At 36.2% G+C, this 18,737-nt stretch overlaps 2 protein-coding genes across 4 annotated transcripts in view; one reads left to right on the top strand and one right to left on the bottom strand.

Annotated features, from left to right (window-relative positions):
* cdc73 (cell division cycle 73, Paf1/RNA polymerase II complex component, homolog (S. cerevisiae)) overlaps positions 1-18,737 on the bottom strand; it is a 37,893-nt gene that overhangs the window by 1,291 nt on the left and 17,865 nt on the right. Inside the window, exons 11-16 of the mRNA XM_048162568.1 lie at positions 4,403-4,460; positions 4,147-4,182; positions 3,906-3,993; positions 2,489-2,650; positions 1,477-1,577; positions 205-346 (exon numbers count right to left, since the gene is read on the bottom strand). Of these exons, the coding sequence (XP_048018525.1) occupies positions 205-346; positions 1,477-1,577; positions 2,489-2,650; positions 3,906-3,993; positions 4,147-4,182; positions 4,403-4,460 (587 nt within the window). The remainder of the gene's footprint in view (positions 1-204; positions 347-1,476; positions 1,578-2,488; positions 2,651-3,905; positions 3,994-4,146; positions 4,183-4,402; positions 4,461-18,737) is intronic.
* Positions 9,138-12,962, top strand: LOC125250154 (beta-1,3-galactosyltransferase 2). Of its 3 annotated transcripts, none has more exons than XM_048162570.1 (2): positions 9,138-9,676; positions 11,121-12,962. In XM_048162570.1, exon 2 carries the CDS (start codon positions 11,193-11,195, stop codon positions 12,333-12,335), a length of 1,143 nt encoding a protein of 380 aa, XP_048018527.1. In that variant the 5' UTR covers positions 9,138-9,676; positions 11,121-11,192; the 3' UTR covers positions 12,336-12,962. The 3 variants fall into 3 exon arrangements, with proteins under 3 accessions (XP_048018527.1, XP_048018526.1, XP_048018528.1); XM_048162569.1 differs by having other exon boundaries at positions 9,138-9,669; XM_048162571.1 differs by having other exon boundaries at positions 9,138-9,579.

Consider the following 18,737-nt stretch of genomic DNA (forward strand, 5'->3'; position numbering starts at 1 on the left):
TTTTTTTTTTTTTTTTTTTTAATTTTCTGCTTTAAACAAATGCAGTTTGTTTTTTAAACTTTCTATTAAAAATTCCTGAAATCTTTTTTTATCATGGTTTCCACAAAAATATTAAGCAGCCCAACTGTTGAACATCAATAATATTTCATTTTTAAAGGTAGGTGAAAGGACATCAATTGATGGACATATTGAAGCAATCCTGACCTGTCCAGCGTTTCCCAGAAGCGGAGGAAGACAGGCCGGTCCAAGTGTCGTTTGTGGTGGCTCAGCTCCAGCACGGTCACATCCCACTTCTGTACGTTTGGGTCCATACGTGCCTCATCGTACTTCAGGTGAAAGGCTCGGACTAAAACAATAGCATGACATAAAACACTCTTTCAAGTACATAACCAATGTGGTCTATTGTACAGGAGTCACTCTTTCATGAACAACAGATTCAAGGACATTTTAAAGCACCTTTTATTTTATATCAAGCACAATAAAGACAATAGGTGGATTTGTCACTGCCAATCTGGACAGTATCAAAGACATACTGTCCCTGGGTCTATCATTATGCAGTAATATTAACATTTCACACTGGTTTAAGTTTACACTTTTTATGAATCATTACTTGATTTGACTTGAGGTTTTTAAAAATTCGAATGCAAACCATTTAAGACCGGCACAAACAAAATTGACAAAAACTATTTTTATAAAATGATAAATAATTTATAAAAACCTTCCATTTCAGCCTTTAAACCATTTTTAAAGAAAATATGAGCCAAAATGACAAATGATTATATAGGCATATATAAATTTAAAATATAAATTATATAATTATACAGACGTTATTCTTCTACATTTTTTGAAGGCACATTAAATTATCAATCCACCAGTTAACATTTACAACACCACATGTTGAAGAAGTGGTGTAAAAATGTGATTTGATCGTTGCATTGGTCTAAACAAAACCAGCAAATGTGCTGAATGAAAATGCAAATTCAATCTCTGGAAGTAGATGGCGCTCATGGAACAGCAGAAATATTTTGGTTTCCCCAGTTACCTTTGTAAAAGCAGAGCTGTGCTAATAAACTCTACTTTATGCACACTTTTTACCATTTTTTTCTTTTTGGAACTTAGATTAACCACTTTTTATCAATATTGAAGCAAGCATCATTATTATAGCTAAATGGCTCCAAGCTTCTAACACATTCATCATGCAGGGCTGCCTGCACGTGATCACAATCCATCCACGCTAGATTTCCACAGGTTTCTCACACTTTCCCTCCAACAAGCTTTGTCGTTCTGGCTTTGGCTGAGCATAAAGGCCAAATGTGTAACAGCAAAATTTTGTCCTTGTTTAATTTAAGCACTTTCAAGGACCAATGTTTGTTTTCAGACTTTGCAGTCCTTAAGTCCATGTGTGTGAAATATAAGTACTTTCAAATAAGCGTGTGATTATAAATATTGTGTTGTGTTTCCCCAGACCAAACTCACTTTTGGCAAATATATCCACAGGAGATCCATCAGGCAGAAGCCATGGCCAACCCTTGAACTGCCAGGCAGGACCCTGGACGAAGACAGCCACTACACGATCCCTGTGAACAAACAACAACCGTCTCAAATCGATTCTTAAATCCCAATATCAATCTTTTAGTCTATGCTACTTTTAGGGATGTATGCAATGACTAATTTCATTAATGTTTAAATGGAGTACGTTTATGATGGATGAACGTTTTTGAGCTTCAAACAGGTGGTTTCTGTGCACTGCCATTATAAAGCTTAGGAGCATCAGGGAATTATTAATCTCTGATTGTATTCCTGAGAAAGAAGAAAGTCATATACACATAGGATGGCTTGAGGGCAAGTAAAACATGGGATAATTTTCATTTTAAAGTACACTAATCCTTTGAAGTTTCATGATAAAATCTATCAAGAGATTAAACAATGTCATTTGACATTTTAATGTGGCATGACATTGAGCGTATGTGAATTGATCATCTCTTTCTCTTTACTGCTAGTTACAGTAACAAATAAACATACAAGAAAATCAAATTATTTTTAAAACGGTACAATTTACTGAAATGTATCATGTCTCATTTAATCTCTCAATTAGTGTCTCAACCGTGGAAAGAAGCCAATACAACAGCTTGTAAATAGCATCACGTAACAACACGTTTACCTCAGGAAAGCTCGATAGCTAGGGGGAAAAAAAGCTTTTTGCTAAATATATGCACTATTACATAATTTTTACTTAACTTGTTAGTGAAGTCTGATTTATATATATATATATATATATATATATATATATATATATATATATATATATATATATATATATATATATATATATATATATATATCATTTGGTGCGTCAGTATTCATGTTTAGGAAAGGATCCATTATCAACAATGTCCAAAAATGAACCCATGTAAACCCTGTTGATTTAACATATGGAGTGCCTAAAATTATAAGCACTGCTTCTAGATATTTTGAAAGACAGGCTCACCAGTCCTGTGGGGCCAGTTTTAGTGGCTGGTCGATCACTCTGTAGGGTACAGTGACACTGAGCGTGGCACCGCCTGGCTGAACCTGATCTTTACGTCTCTGCAGAAGAACCTCGTTGTCCCTCTGGATGCCCTGTTTCTTCTTATCATCTGATGTGACAAATCTGTCAAGTAAAACAATTCCAACAGTGATGTAAAATACATTTATATAATGCAGTTTATGTATTAAATCTGTTCATCATAAAAAAACAAAATTAAACCACTCAATTCATATGGATTAGATTTACAATAACACTTTATAACAAGGTTCATTAGTTAACATTAGTTAATGTATTATTAACTAACATGAACTTACATACATACATACATACTTACAACATAACACTAACAGCCAGTGTTAAGGCCGTTTCACAAGGGACACAGCAATTGAGTGTAGAGTTCAATTTCACAGAGAATGCGTTTTTTTGCATTTCACTGCAGTTTTTCAGTTGTATTTTCTATGTAAACAGATATGTTTGACCTAGCATATTTTGCAGCATCACATGTGCTGCATCATAATCATGTGGCGCTTAAGTTAAAAGAAGTTAAACTTTATAAAAAAAAAAAAAAAAAAAACACGCCTCTAGAAAAATCATTTTAGCAGCAGATATGGCCTTGAGGCATCTGTGCCTTTGTTCATACGGACATCTGACTGCTAAGTAGGGTTTGTGTTTTCAGCAACAGAATAAAAATCTGTAAACGGAAAATCTCCATAGTGCCTTTTGTGCATTATTATTATTTTACACTTTTTTTTTTTTTTAGAAAATATTTACCATTTATTCAAGTTTTTTTTTTTATTTAGGATATTACATTTTTTGATCCATTTCCATGATCTAAAGAATTAAATGGTTGTTGTCATTTGAAAGTGTGTATGCCTACTTGCATTATTATGCCGTTATATTATGATTATATATTCAGTGGCATAAAATGGTCTTGAAATGACAATAATATCATTCATCACAATTTCTGGAACAATATATCGCACAACAAAAAGTAATTGTCGTGACAGACCTTCTGTTTACTTGTCTTTAGTAAGCCGGAGTGAATTTTTTTTTTTTTTTTTACTTGTTAGTTAGGCTAGTATTTTGCATAAGTAACATATTGCCAACAAAACCAGCTGGATCGGATGAACCGCTGGCCTTTTTTCAGCTGCAACCTGGTGTTGACGTGGTTAATCTTTCATTGCCAATGGTATGTGTCACTTCATGTTTTTTTAAGAATGGTTTCATGTCCATTTTGATTGAAAAAATTTGTAATACTCCAAGAATGAGGGATGTTTGTTTTTTGTTAAAAATGATTTAAATTCAACAGCCTTAATTTAGCTTCTTAATGTAGATTAACTTAACTTTCCTATAAATCAAGCATCTAATCAGCACTTACTTGAGGTCCTGTAAGAGGTCCTTGGCGTTGAGCATCGTGATTAAAGATGTTGTGGCAGCGGGAATGATGATAATGGGAGTTCTAGAACCTGAGAAAAACAAATCCACCAACTGAATTTTTTGTTAAACTAGCTCTCAACAAAGAAACTCAGGTTTTTAAAAAGAACAATTTGCTATTATAAAAACATGGTTTGTTCAAAATAGTATATTTCCTTTCATCATCCACGTTGTTAAACACGTACCTTTCTTTTGGTTGGGAGGGGGTCTGGCTTGAGAGACTAAAGTAATGGAGAAAAAAAAAAAAAAAAAAAAAAAAAAATTATTTCTGGCCAGAAAATTTTAAATCATTTATGCACATGCTACAACTATGAACATTTGTAACATCAGAGAAACATCATCAGGTTCAACATTTCAGCTGTGCATCTAAAATGAAAAATTGTGGTTTGTGTTGCAATCTCAAATTCAACAGAGTGAATCGATCCTGTAGTTCTTCCATACCTGGTCTGGGAACAGGCTGCATGGCTGGTGTTTGGGCCTTTCTAGCAGATGCTCCTTCCTACACACACAAAGAGAGAAAGAGAGAAAAAGCACATGAACGTACCATTTATGTATAGCTTCCCGGAATCATTTCTGTCTCTTCTGTGGGAAGCAGGTAAAGCAGCACTAAGAATAAAAATATGAAATATATAGGCAGGTATTTCAATGACTTTCAATGTTTAAATAAATCTAAATGTCATATGACACAAGGATGTTTTTATGCTCTATAATATACAGTACAATATAAAGTACTAAGTTTCTACACAAACATGATGAATGTTAGAATGTTCAGACCAGTGTTTACTGCGTTCATGAATATCTGCTCAAATGTAGATGATAATGTGCTTGCAGACGATCTCTACGCAAAAGCTGCGCTCGCTCGTGATTCTTTAGCTCTGCCCACGGCACTGACGGCAGGCACGCCTCCAGGAGCTTGGCTTTTTTCGGAAAGACTCGGTACAGCGTATCTATCTTTTATAATTATGATAAAACTAAAGACTTTTTGGAGATATGATGGATGCAATATTACTCTATATGTACTAAAGATAAACATGAGATTGGCAGAAACTGTGTGTGATCCATTCTCTCTCTTATCACACCTTTTGATGCATGCTGTGGAAAGCTAAAGAATCAGAGCTCAGGGCACCGCTATAACCAACATGTCACAGTCAAGTACTCGATCGCTGTTGCACATCCCTTATCTGAAGTGGCTTCTCATCCTGAAGTGTATTTTATGAGTTTGAGTATTATTACTTCTGTGAGGTATATTTGGACTTCCTGCATGAGGCGCCCTCAAGCTTCCAGTGTGAATGAAACAGACATAACATGTTTATAGCGCTCAATAATGCCCACACCAACCTATTTTGGGTAAAAATAGTAAAAAAACAAAAACAAAAAAAACTTCTCTCTAAAGAAATTAAGTAAATATATAATACATGTTTTTCTCTAGTGTAGTGTACTGAAGTGTTCCTTTCTAATGATTTATAGTTATAGGCCACCTGCATGGCACACTGTAGTTTACCTATAAAAAGTTTTCTGTAAAGAATTTGTAATTACTACATTATATTTGTAGTAATTTTTGTAGTAAACTATTTTTTAGTCCAAATTGCACAGCCCTACAGGTAATCACAACAAACCTGGTATTCTTTAAAATTTAGTTAATTTGTTTTAAAAAAAGAAAACAAGCACATTAGTTATATCATTCATGTCTCTAGTCATTCATGTCTTAAGCCGCGCACACACTTAACGACTGTAAGGCCGATTATGCGATGATCGCGCTCAAACGCATCCAGTCAGAGCCAGTTGCGTTCAGTCTGCGATTACAGTCGGTGTTTAAATTCCATGTGTAAGTATATAAATCGGCTCCAGTCGAAGGAAACAATCGGTATGTGTGTTCAGTTCAGTCTTAGAATGTTTCAGCTAATCGTTAGGTGTGTCCCCGGCTTTAACCTCAAGGTCCTGACTGAGACCTGGATCAGACCAGAGGACACTTCCACACCACCACTGCCACGTTTCTTGGAGGAGTTGGATGTGTTACTCTCATCCGTTCCTGAGGATGGTTCTCTTCTGGAAGTACTTGGAGACTTAACTTTAAAGGTCCCGTTTTTCGTGGTTTTTTGAAGCTTTGATTGTGTTTATAGTGTGCAATATAACATGTGTTCATGTTTTGCGTGTAAAAAAAACACAGTATTTTTCACATAATTTACTTATCTGTATACCGCTGTTTCCACTGTCATAAAAACGGGCTGATGACTTCCTTGTTCTATGAAGTCCCTCCTTCAGAAATACGTAACGAGTTCTGATTGTGCCAGCGGTTCCTGTGTTGTGATTCGACAGCAGTTTAGCGCTCTTGCCCTGAAAGGTCACGCCTCTTACCATAACGTGGAGATGCACGCGCTCAGTGTTATTGTAAACATGTCTTTAATTTTACCCTATCAATTTGAGCCGGAATCAGACCCGGTGATTGGACTGCGGGATGAAAATAACAGCGTTTCGACGACATGGCGACAAACACACTCTACAAACGCAACTCTTGTGTATTCCTGTGGGCGGAGGTTAGTCAAAAAACTGTTTTAGTGACGTCATTAAAGAAGGAAGTAGAGGGATGTAGTCCAAACTGGCCGTTCGATGTAGGCGACTTCTGTTAAATAAAATATCTCGCTTGGCATTGAACTTTGAGCTTTAAAATTTTACAGATTTTATTTATACTCTAACAACAACATTACACACTAACTAAAGTTTGAAACATGGGATCACGAAGAACGGGACCTTTAAGGCTGCTGATTTCGACACTCCGCTTGCCTAGTTCATCCACTGCGGCTACTCACAAATTAGGTAACCAAGTGGACCTTATTTACACACGCTACTGCTCCACTGATCATATGCTTGTTACTCCACTGCACACCTCAGATCACTTCCTCCTCAGTCTTAACCTCAACCTGGTTCCTAAAACACAGGTCACCATTCAGCGTAACCTACGATCACCATCCCTCCTATCCTCTGGTATCAGCCTCACTTCCTCCCCCTAATCAGTTTATGTCACTAGATCCTAACAGTATTACTGATGCTCTTTGTTCCACTCTAACAGCTTTAGACAACTTTTGCCCCCTTTCATCCAGACCAGCCTACGCCACCCCTCCGTACCATGGATTTTTGATGTTCTCCGCCAGCATTTTTCTAAACTCAGGGCGGCAGAGAAAGTGGAGCAAATCGAAAGATCCCAATGACTTTAAGTTGTATATCTATCAGTATAACTATCTTAGTTTGTAAGACAATAGGCAATCTCAGGAACCGCACTCCAGTAGTTCAAGTCTTACCTCTCAGAAAGTATTTCTGCCCTTTATAATCACTAAGATGTCGCTTATCTTAATTCATCGCGATCTTACAAAGTTCTGCTAATCGATTAGGCCGTCTGTACAATGGATATCTTATTTAGCCTACATTATATCTATAATTTTTTGTTAAGAGTTAAATTATAATGAGAGGATTTGAGTGTGTAAATCTCAGCACTGGACAAAAACTCTGTCGTTTTGGTGAATGCATTGATGGACAGCTGTCTCTCCTCATTTGACTGGTGTTTGGATTTCATGCGATTTCTCATTGTGGTAGTGATATTATAATTATTCAGTTTCATTAATTCATCTGATCCAAAGTAGTTCCATTTTGTAAGATAATTTCTAAGTAAATCCAAACTTCGGGAAGCAGACGACGACATGCGATAAAATACAATAAACTTGTTAAACACGCTCCACAGCATCACCCAGTGCAACTGAATATAACTGCTAGTTTAAGTGCTTGGGATTTATCATGGATTCACTACATTTACAGCCAGCAAAGCAACGTAGTAAAATTCGAATAGTATCTTTATTTTTTGAATAATAATTACAGATCGAATATTCGTGCACAACCCTACAGTATATTATACATTATATAGCCAATTATTATTTATTATCCACTATCAATCGCCACTTGCATCAAATGTAATAAAATCAATGTCATTCTCGCATTTTGGTGATTCCCTTTTTTTTTTTTTTTTTTCTTCATTTGACCTTTTAATCAGGCTACTTGGCAAGGGCAGGTAAAATTCTCTTGTGCTTACAGTCTGAGACGCAGCCGTTGCTGCCCAAACTGGCATTACAGCAATTTTGCACCGGAGAGAGGCAATTACCAAACTGGTTCTATGTGTGTATCAAGTATGATGTACGTATTTTGCAACTAGATATTTGGCATCAGTGAAAAGACAAGACAATATGATATAAGGCATATCTCGCCCTCAGATTTACCAGTACAAAGATGGGTAAAGAAGCCGAACAAGTTAAGACGGCAAGTAGGCTATAGATGAGTAGTACTATATTACAAAATATGAAGCAGCACAACTGTTTTCAACATTGAAATAAATCAGAAATGTTTCTTGATAATCAAATCAGCATATTAGAATTTTTCTGAAGGATCATGTGACACTGAAATCTGGAGTAATGATGCTGAAAATTCATCTTAGATCACAGGAATACATTGTTAAAACATTCAAATAGATATTTTACATTGAAATATTTCATAGTATTACTGTATTTAATAAATAAGACGTTAAAGGGGGTGGGGGTATTTTTACTATAAAAGGGGGTACTGGCAGAAAAAGTTTGGGAACCACTGCATTATCCCAACCTTAGATTTACATTGTTTTACATGCTCATTTGTAGTTACATTGTAGGGATTTTTTAATTTATATTTTTATTACCTTACATACCTCCAAAACTGTAATTTTTCATGAAAAAAAAAGAAAGAAAAAAAGAAAAACAAACAAAAAAAAGTGTTGCAACATTTTACCAAAATCAAGATTGAATACATTTGGTCAAAACCTCATGTTAAAAAAGATAAAACACAGACTATTTAAGACAATATTGACTGATTAGACGGCAATACTGAGCTGAAATGCAAACTGTTTGCCCTCTCTCTTCACCCTTCCCACATCTCAGACCACACATATATAAAATATTACACTTTATAGACAGTTTTTAAAGTAAAGAGTAAAGGAAGCACTGTGCAGTACTTTCTGAAACAACCAGTTTTTTTTATTTACCCTTGTAAGTTCACAAGTACATAAATACTAACCACAATCAGAAGGGAGGGTGCTCATATGTGACAATCATAATCAGAAGGGAGGGTGTTCACACATATCATGGAGGAAGAGGGTGTGCAGTTGAGGATGTCAACAGAGCTGTGCTTTTGCAATTTTCACCTCCCTTCCCCCAGCTTCTTTTCTCCTAACGATCAGAATAGCATAGCAGCACAGCACAAAAGAAAGCCGCACACAGCATCGCTGTACAGGAAAGAGGTACTAAATCTGCAAGGAATAGGGGGTGGACGCTTTGCCTAGCAACATGAGAAAATACTGAAGTGGCTTCATCCGCTCTGCATCCCATCATGTCTCAGTCAGCGTTCGACCAGAGAGAGGCAGTTAACGGTTTTACAAATGGAAATTATGAATGGGTGAACATTTAAAGGCACAGCCAATCTCTGGCCTACTAAATCAAAAATCATCTGTAAATCTACAGGAATAGAAGCTGCAAATTACGAGATGAGAAGCAAAGGAGTGGCAAACAGCAGGATGACGAGATTGGAATGAAGGAAGCTATAAAAAGGTACGGGACTGCTAGAGCAGTCAAAACAAATATCTTCTGATGCTGGTCTACCCGACATTGTGCTGCCCTGGTGTGACCTGGAAAACCTGTGTAAGTAGTAAGTTGCCATATTTACAGCTATATTATTTAAAGGGATAATGCACCCGAAAATTTTAAATTGTAATTTACTTATGCTGTATGTACACGTGTTATTATTACTAAGAAAACGTGGAAATTCTCTTTTCTTCTATTAAAAGGAACGCGTTTTCGCTTTCTCTTCTATTAAAGGAACGTGTCACAAATTGTTAACTTGCACTCACAGTTTTGTAGAACAAACTACAACCAAGTAAACACTTTAATACACATTATCAGCTCTTTTTGTGTTTTATACACTGATAAGATAACAGCTTTCTAGCATACAAGAATCACTCGTGTTGAATTTTAACGCATTAATAGTTTAAAAATAGTGACGTTAAAGCAGGCTCTTTTTACCCTATGAATCACCCGTAGTTCCAACCAGGGTTGCCAAGTCTGCGTTTTTTTTCTCCCTTCTACATCAAATATTATTTGTAGAGCCTCCCATCAAATAATCGCAAAAAACTTTGTGCTTTGTTACTTCTGATCAGAATAAAAGTTTCAGTTTTCAAATTCTGTCCATTTTAATCAAGTCATTTCTTCCTCTTCAATACAAGTTTGATATCTGAAAACAGGAGATATAATATATAAACAGCAGCTGAATATAATACCTCTGTTGTTAATTGGAGCCTTTAATATTGTAGTGTACCAAATGAGAGGGTTCCCTGTATAGTTTGAAAATTATTTGGGAGAGATCTTTTTTCCCCAACAAAAACCAAACTACTGGTATCAGCGAATATAATTCTGAATAATCGTCTATCAGAATCGGCAGAGAAATTTAGTATCGGTGCATCTCTAATATTATATTATATTATATTATATTATATTATATTATATTATATTATAATTATTTGAGATGTACATACTATTATAGAATATCAATATATTTTGGTCATAATTTTGTGTTAAACCGAACTTTTTATGGGTTGTCGTAAGGACCTTTGAATTTCTGTTTATATGTTTTTTCCTCAAAATGTGGAAATGCTGGTGAAGTGACTCTCAGAGCAGCTCTGGAGAAGAAATTTGTGTTCATGTCCTCAAATAACGAAATTGCAGACCTTGAAAACACAAGCATTTTGAATGCTTCAGTATGTTTAGTTGATGAAACCGCACCATTCATTCACACAGACTTCATATTTAAATAGTTTTTTTGTTGTTTAATATGCATAGACACCAATCCATATCACGATTTAAGTGTACAGACCTACTTTGATTAATCAATCAATTTTGCCAAATTTCATAACATTCCACGTTATACAGCAAATTCCATTTTCATGACCGGATTACGTAATTCCGAGAGTATAGTGCACTGAGCTCTGCTTAAAAATATGCCATAGTTAAACCCATAATATACACAAGTAAAATAGATTACAACTTTCGTGCAGTAACATTAAGTAAATAAAAATCTTCCCCTTTCTTAATTGCAGGATTCCGTATATATCTGGACTAGATCTGCATATATTTAGAGGCTTGACAAATCCAAAAAGCCCAAAGAGATCATGCGATGGAAGCTGAAGAACAGATATTACAGAGTTGCCCTTTTCCTCATTCTACTCGTGTTTGTGGGAGGCCTCATTACTCAGGGCCAGCAGCGGCCCTTTCAAATCACCCAGGAGATATTTGCTACTCAGTGGTTTCAAATCATTAAAACCCTCAACCTCACCATGATGAATCCAAAGAGGTTGAGAGAGCTAGAAGCAACCCCTACACCTCTAAAATCAAATGAAAATCTAATCTCAGCTTTGGATGCTTTGAACATCAGTTCGAGTGGGGAGATGAGAGCGGAAAGGACACTTAAAGTCGAGCCTTACGAGTACATCCTTAATGAGCCAAATGCATGTCTGCTGCGAGCTCCTTTCTTAGTGCTTTTGATTACAGTTGAGCCCAAGAGAACAGACGCCAGGGATGCCATTAGAAAAACGTGGGGCAATGAAAGTATGGCAGGAGACTTGTGTTTCATCCGTCTGTTCTTCATTGGTGTAAACAACGACACCCAAAGAAAGGGCAGCAAACTACAACACACAATAGTGGATGAAAGTCGACAGCATCATGACATCATCCAGCAAGATTACAGGGACAAATACAACAACCTTACTCTCAAGACGCTGATGGGGATGTACTGGATCACAAAGTATTGTCCTGAGGCCACATATGTCATGAAGACAGATAGTGACATGTTTGTCAACACCGAATACCTCATACAGAAAATCCTCAAGCCAAAGGGGCAACTGACACAAAAGTATTTCACAGGACATCTCATGAAGGACTACTCCCCAAACCGAAACAAAGAGAGTAAATGGTATATGCCCCCAGAAGTGTACCCTGGTAGGCAATACCCGGCCTTTTGTTCAGGAACTGGGTATGTCTTCTCAGGTGACATGGCTCAGAGGATATATGTGGTGTCTCTGAGCATACCAAGGTTGCATTTAGAAGATGTTTATGTAGGTATCTGTCTAGCTAAACTGAGGATAGAGCCAGTGCCACCGCCAAAAGAACTGCTGTTTAATCACTGGCGAGTGCCCTACTCCAGCTGTAAGTACAGCAATCTGATCACTTCCCATGGGTTTCACCCCAATGAGCTGATCCAGTACTGGCAACACCTGCAGAAAAACAAATACAATCCCTGCCAGACGAAAGGGTAAACGATTTCATCATGCTTTTTGGTGGGTTTTTTTTTTTTTTTGACTTTTTGACAAATAACAGACAGCACATGAGGGCTCTGGACAACTTTACCTTATCATTAATGTTACATAAATGGAAAACTGACAGGTTAACTTCACAAATCTGAATGATTAAATGTGTATAAATATGCAGCTGTAGTTATGAACAATTTTATTTTTATAGGATTGTAAATAAGCAGAAAAAAGTTCTTCTAACATTAATAAAAAAAACTTGGGAAAAAAACAAAAAACAAAAATCAGGTCACCTTTTTGTCTCATCAATCCACAAAGGCACAACAATTGTAGCATTTATCACCCAATGGACAGTAAAATCTTGACATTCATGTTATGGTCAGTACAGTAAAGGGAGACCTCTTCCATCTCCTGAAACAGCTACCTCTACACATACAGTCCTTAGGTCAAAATCAACAATGAGCTTCAATAAAAACTAATGTGTTCAAAATAAACTAAAATCTAACTTGATAAATGCAGAGAAAGGGACAAAGATTTAAAAAAAAACTTGGTAAAAAGTTTGGTGGCATTTTATATCAAGTAAAAATCAACATTTCAGTCCAAATATGGGGGATATTTAAAGCCCAGGACACACAAAGGCGATGTCAAAGAACTAGTTGTGATGAAAGCCGACTATGTTGTCACCTTTCGTTGGCTGCATCTCAGCCAAAAAGCTGTGCTTGAACCAAAATGACTAAAGGCGACTGTCAACTTGCATGTGCGTTCTGCGCCTGCATGCGAGTAAATATCCGTCTATATCAGCAGGTATCAATAGTCCATTTTCACCATCCAAAAAGGGAAACCGAAACTAAGATCGCAGATATACAAACTGCAAACAAAGCAGCGGTTGCTTACCATTCTGAATATCAACCACACTGATCACTTTCTTCATTCCAGTCGGCTCATTTGAATGCTCATGTAAAATGACATAAAATTATAACAGCCTTCTGTCTGTACCGTCTCGACTTTTTTGCTCGTTTTCATTAGAGGTCTACAAAGAAGACCCGAGACCCGAGGCCTAACGCGCATGTCACATGCGAGCGCACTTTCTTTCTCCTGTTTTTATAATAACATTATGCCGTCTTGTTGTATCTAAAGTTTTGGTCAGGCTCGGCTCAGAAATCACAGAAATGACCGCAAATAAGTAATGCTAACGTCAGCGGCCATGTCCTCATTGACTCATTTGCTAAGCTGAACAGCTAATCAGAGTTCTCTCTCACTGACGGCCAGACGCCCATTTAACATGCTGAATCGGCCCAAAAAAAAACAGACGCCATCCAACTAGAGCTGAAGGTGTGGAACTTGGGGTCAGCTTGGTGTGTCCTGGCCTTACAGCCCCCAATATATGTCCAGCGAAATTGAACAAACAAGTTTGACATTTCAAACTAAATCTGACCATAACGAAGTTTGTATGGTGTTCATATCAGAGGTTCGCAATAGCGCAAACTTACACTGGCTGTTAAATAAAAATTAAACTGCCACTGGTCCAAGATGATTATGTAGTGGACAGGTGTGCTCAGAGGCTTCACCTTCTTTGACATGGAAATATAGTTTTAATTGAAATTCTGATTTCTGAAATTGAAGAACCGATGCTTTTTTCCCCCCACTGTTTAATACTTAAAGGTGCAATTTGAAATATAGGCTGCGAGGGTATAAAATGTGGGTATTGCAGACCAAATGCAAAATATTGGAAACTCTGCAGGAAAGTTGATCTCTAGGGCTTACACGGGTTGCCAGATTGTGGACAAGCATCATAAGCCCAAGTTTCCAAACTAATCTTATTTGTTCATGTTTCAGTACACCTCAGGTCATAAAGCTTTTTAAATGGATGCAAGACTTTTTAGGTCAAGCTGAATCTGCAGTCTCTGATCCAGTCCTGTCAAAAATTCATCACGATAAAATTTCTCATATCAGTCGATATCGATAATTATCACGATAAATGTAAAATCTGTATTTCTTTCAAGTTTAAAGGTACATTTTTGCTCCAGAGGAAAATATGTAGAAACCAGAGTTAATTGTAGTTTTAAAATACACTTTATTCAGGAGTTTACACTTGCATAGAATCAGATATAGTATAAAATATGCACATTTTGGCATCCTGTTTGAGGAGTAGATAGATTTCTTAGAATAGATTTCTTAGAATAGATTTCTTAGAATAGATTTCTTAGAATAGATTTCTTAGAATAGATTTCTTAGAATAGATTCTAGAAAATAGATTTCTTAGTTTCTGCATGTTCTAACAGGTGATAGTTTGTGTTGCCTGACTTTGACTGCAATATTATTAATATTATGGGTTTTGTCTCTTAGTAATGCACATTTGGCAGTAGCTTGAGTTGACAGTAGCAGTAGTTAGATTTTAAACTAGTTTAAAAAAAAAAAAAAAAAAAAAAAAAAGAGACATTCGTATTTTCCACTGAATTCGAGCACTTTTTACTGGATCTCACCACTGTTTAGTGGTCGCTTGATCGAGACAATCAGCGATTAAACGCATCTGCTCTAGTAAGCTCAAGCTGCTGTTTGAGCAGAGCGAATAAACGAGTAGTACAGTTTCTTTCCGCTTTAAGTGCATAAACATTATATCAAACATTTTACAAACTTTTGTTATTGTATCGAGAAATTATAGTGATAATTATCGTTATTGCTTCATCACCCAGTCCTAACTGTTATTTTTGTTGTGTTAGAAGTGTGCAGCACATTGCATATTATTTACATATTTATCTAAACACTTGCTCCCAGCAGCATGGGTGGCGTCGATAGAACTCCCATTTACCCCAAAGCAAAATAAATAGATAAATAAAATCCTTGACTTGAGAGTGTATCTGGGCCTTGAGGCCAAATATTTGTCAGTGACAGAAGTTTAACATGAGTAATGGTTAAAAAAAAAAAAAAAGAACTTGATTTTCAAGTACAGCTGCTTTTACAACACACATAAATGTAATGACCAACAAACTACTCTCAATTCTGAAATGTTTGTTAAAGTACTACAAGCTGCAGTTTCAGCTGAGAGACAAAACAACCTACTGTAAATACAGTTGCCATGTATCATACAATGGGGCCATGGTTTAACAAATACCTGTTACTATAGTTCATTCATTCCTATAAGGAAAAACTTAAAATAAGGCCAGTAACCAGAAAGTTATCAGCATGTAGATCTGGGATGGGAAATGTCAGCCGCTGTCATGCAGAGTTAAGCTCCAACTCTGCTTTTTAAATGGATGCAAGACTTTTTAGGTCAAGCTGAATCTGCAGTCTCTGATCCAGTCAAAAATTCATCACGATAAAATTTCTCATATCAGTCGATATCGATAATTGTCACGATAAATGTAAAATCTGTATTTCTTTCAAGTTTAAAAGTACATTTTTGCTCCAGAGGAAAATATGTAGAAACCAGAGTTAATTGTAGTTTTAAAATACACTTTATTCAGGAGTTTACACTTGCACAGAATCAGATATAGTATAAAATATGCACATTTTGGCATCCTGTCTGAGAAAAGGGCTGCGAGATCAGAATTTGGCCTGAACTCAAAGCACTCCCTCCCTTATCCCTGACTGGGATAGAAGTAATCGAGAGTGAGGAGTTGGGGTGGAGGAAGGATGCTGGAAAAACTGTTGTGGAACAAAGGTAAGTTGGCTCTATATAAAAGCCTCCTCTCACACTGATTGGGTAGATTATCTGAACGCACTCCTCCCGAATATTGTTAATAAAACATTTGTCAGAACCAGTGTTGGGGTAGTTACTCAAAAAATGTAATTAGTTACTAGTTACTAGTTACTTCTGTAAATTGTAATGAGATTACTTTACTAGTTACTGGATTTGAAAAGTAACTTCACTACTTATTACTTTACTTTACTTTTTCTTAATTTACCATGTAGATACATGGACAAACATCATAGCCCTATCATCACTTAACCTTCCTGCATAGAGTTTATTGTATAAATATTGAACATATGAGAACAATAACCCAGTCTGCACAAAGAAATATGCCTCACCGTAAAATCCAGAAACAACAGGATAAAGAAGGCTATGGTGGGGTCATTTTAAAATGGTGTCAACACACAAGTTTCAAAACACAGGCTTTGAATCGCTAATTCAAAAGTGAAAGTATAATGCTCACGGCCGCACGGGCATTCATAATGGCACCGCGACAGTGGACACGCACGGTTATGAACGCCCGTGAATGCATTTTAATGATGGGTTCATTAATGATGAATTTATTATTATTATTATTATTATTATTATTAATAAAAAACCCAACAACAAAACAATACAATCAATGACAAACTCGCTTAAATAGGCGCTCAGTCAAAGATGAGGCGAAATGGGCAAAGTGAGGTGCGACTCTAGTTCAGCCCACTTTGAATTGAGCAGACGCGTTCAGTTCTGTAAAACTGAATGGTCACATACAAAATAAAGAAATAAAATATTATGTTTTGTTGCCAAATTTAGATTTTTTAAAATTTGATTATTATTTAGTCTATTTGTTTGATTTGTAATTATTCAATTATAATTTAATTAATTGCTTGTCATCAACTTGCAATTCCCTCGCGAACCCCCGTTTGGGAAACCCTGTTTTTTTAGAACATTATTTACATTCATTCCTTGGCGACGCGTCATGCAGCCAAGCTACAGGTATCGCGTTTATTTTGTTTTTCCTTTTTTATTTAAAATATTTACAAACTTGTTAACTAGGCTATTTCATGAATTATATGATATTTTCCGATTGTCATATGTGGAGGTGAATGTGTTTTGTTTAAACACCTTTATAATGATCATGTTAGTTGATAAAACAGAGGATCTGTCGGATTTACATTACATAAATTCATCAATTTTTAATAAGAGAGTAGGCCTAAACTTTAAAGGATTATCGCAGCTTCCATATGAGTGTATGGAATCAGCATTTAACAAACTATAAAATGTCTTTTTTATGTATAGCCTAGTCCTCATTCAAATGTCTGAAACCTCAAATAAACATGTGGTTGAAAACTTAGTTGTGAAATATGAAAAGCACAGAGCGCGTCAATCTCTGGCTCAGCGCCAGCAGCGGGAAAGCAGGTTTGAATTTAGCGTATTGAACGTTCTCATCACACCGGTGTTATGCTGAAACCTGCCGAAACCCCTGTCTCCGTCTCCATCTCCATTTCCCGCTCCAGCAGCTACGTCAAATCGATCTCTATGGCAACGGCACACATACAGGCACACGCATGCACGCACCACTTAAACAGAGAGAACTTCACACACAGGCAAACACGGCTTGGGTAACGCAAGAAAGCGCGTTCCTATAGTCTAGTAAAGTAGTGTAGTTACCAATATTATTAGTGTAATGCGTTACTTTACTTCGTTACCCAAAAAAGTAATATCGTTACTGTAATCCGTTACTTTGTAACTCGTTACCCCCAACACTGGTCAGAACATGACAAAAACTTCTTTATAAAAATATTTATAATGATAAAATTTTCTACATCAAAATATGCATGAGTTAACATGAGAAAAATCATTTTCAGTCTTTTTCCTTAAAAGAAATCTTAAATAAATAAAAAAATAGATTTCTTAGTTTCTGCATGTTCTAACAGGTGATAGTTTGTGTTGCCTGACTTTGACTGCAATATTATTAATATTATGGGTTTTGTCTCTTAGTAATGCACATTTGGCAGTAGCTTGAGTTGACAGTAGCAGTAGTTTGATTTTAAACTAGTTTAAAAAAAAAAAAAAAAAAAAAAAAAAAAGACATTCGTATTTTTCACTGAATTCGAGCACTTTTTACTGGATCTCACCACTGTTTAGTGGTCGCTTGATCGAGACAATCAGCGATTAAACGCATCTGCTCTAGTAAGCTCAAGCTGCTGTTTGAGCAGAGCGAATAAACGAGTAGTACAGTTTCTTTCCGCTTTAAGTGCATAAACATTATATCAAACATTTTACAAACTTTTGTTATTGTATCGAGAAATTATAGTGATAATTATCGTTATTGCTTCATCACCCAGTCCTAACTGTTATTTTTGTTGTCGTGTTTGTCGTGTTACAAGTGTGCAGCACATTGCTTATTTACATATTTATCTAAACACTTGCTCCCAGCAGCATGGGTGGCGTCGATAGAACTCCCATTTACCCCAAAGCAAAATAAATAGATAAATAAAATCCTTGACTTGAGAGTGTATCTGGGCCTTGAGGCCAAATATTTGTCAGTGACAGAAGTTTAACATGAGTAATGGTTAAAAAAAAAAAAAAAGAACTTGATTTTCAAGTACAACTGCTTTTACAACACACATAAATGTAATGACCAACAAACTACTCTCAATTCTGAAATGTTTGTTAAAGTACTATGGACCAAGCTGCAGTTTCAGCTGAGAGACAAAACAACCTACTGTAAATAC

This window comes from Megalobrama amblycephala, linkage group LG17, assembly GCF_018812025.1.
Source record: "Megalobrama amblycephala isolate DHTTF-2021 linkage group LG17, ASM1881202v1, whole genome shotgun sequence".
Taxonomy (NCBI): Eukaryota; Metazoa; Chordata; class Actinopteri; order Cypriniformes; family Xenocyprididae; genus Megalobrama; species Megalobrama amblycephala.

Excerpts from the sequence above, each read along its gene's own strand:
- LOC125250154 (XM_048162570.1), top strand. The coding sequence starts at position 11,193 with ATGCGATGGAAGCTGAAGAACAGATATTACAGAGTTGCCCTTTTCCTC.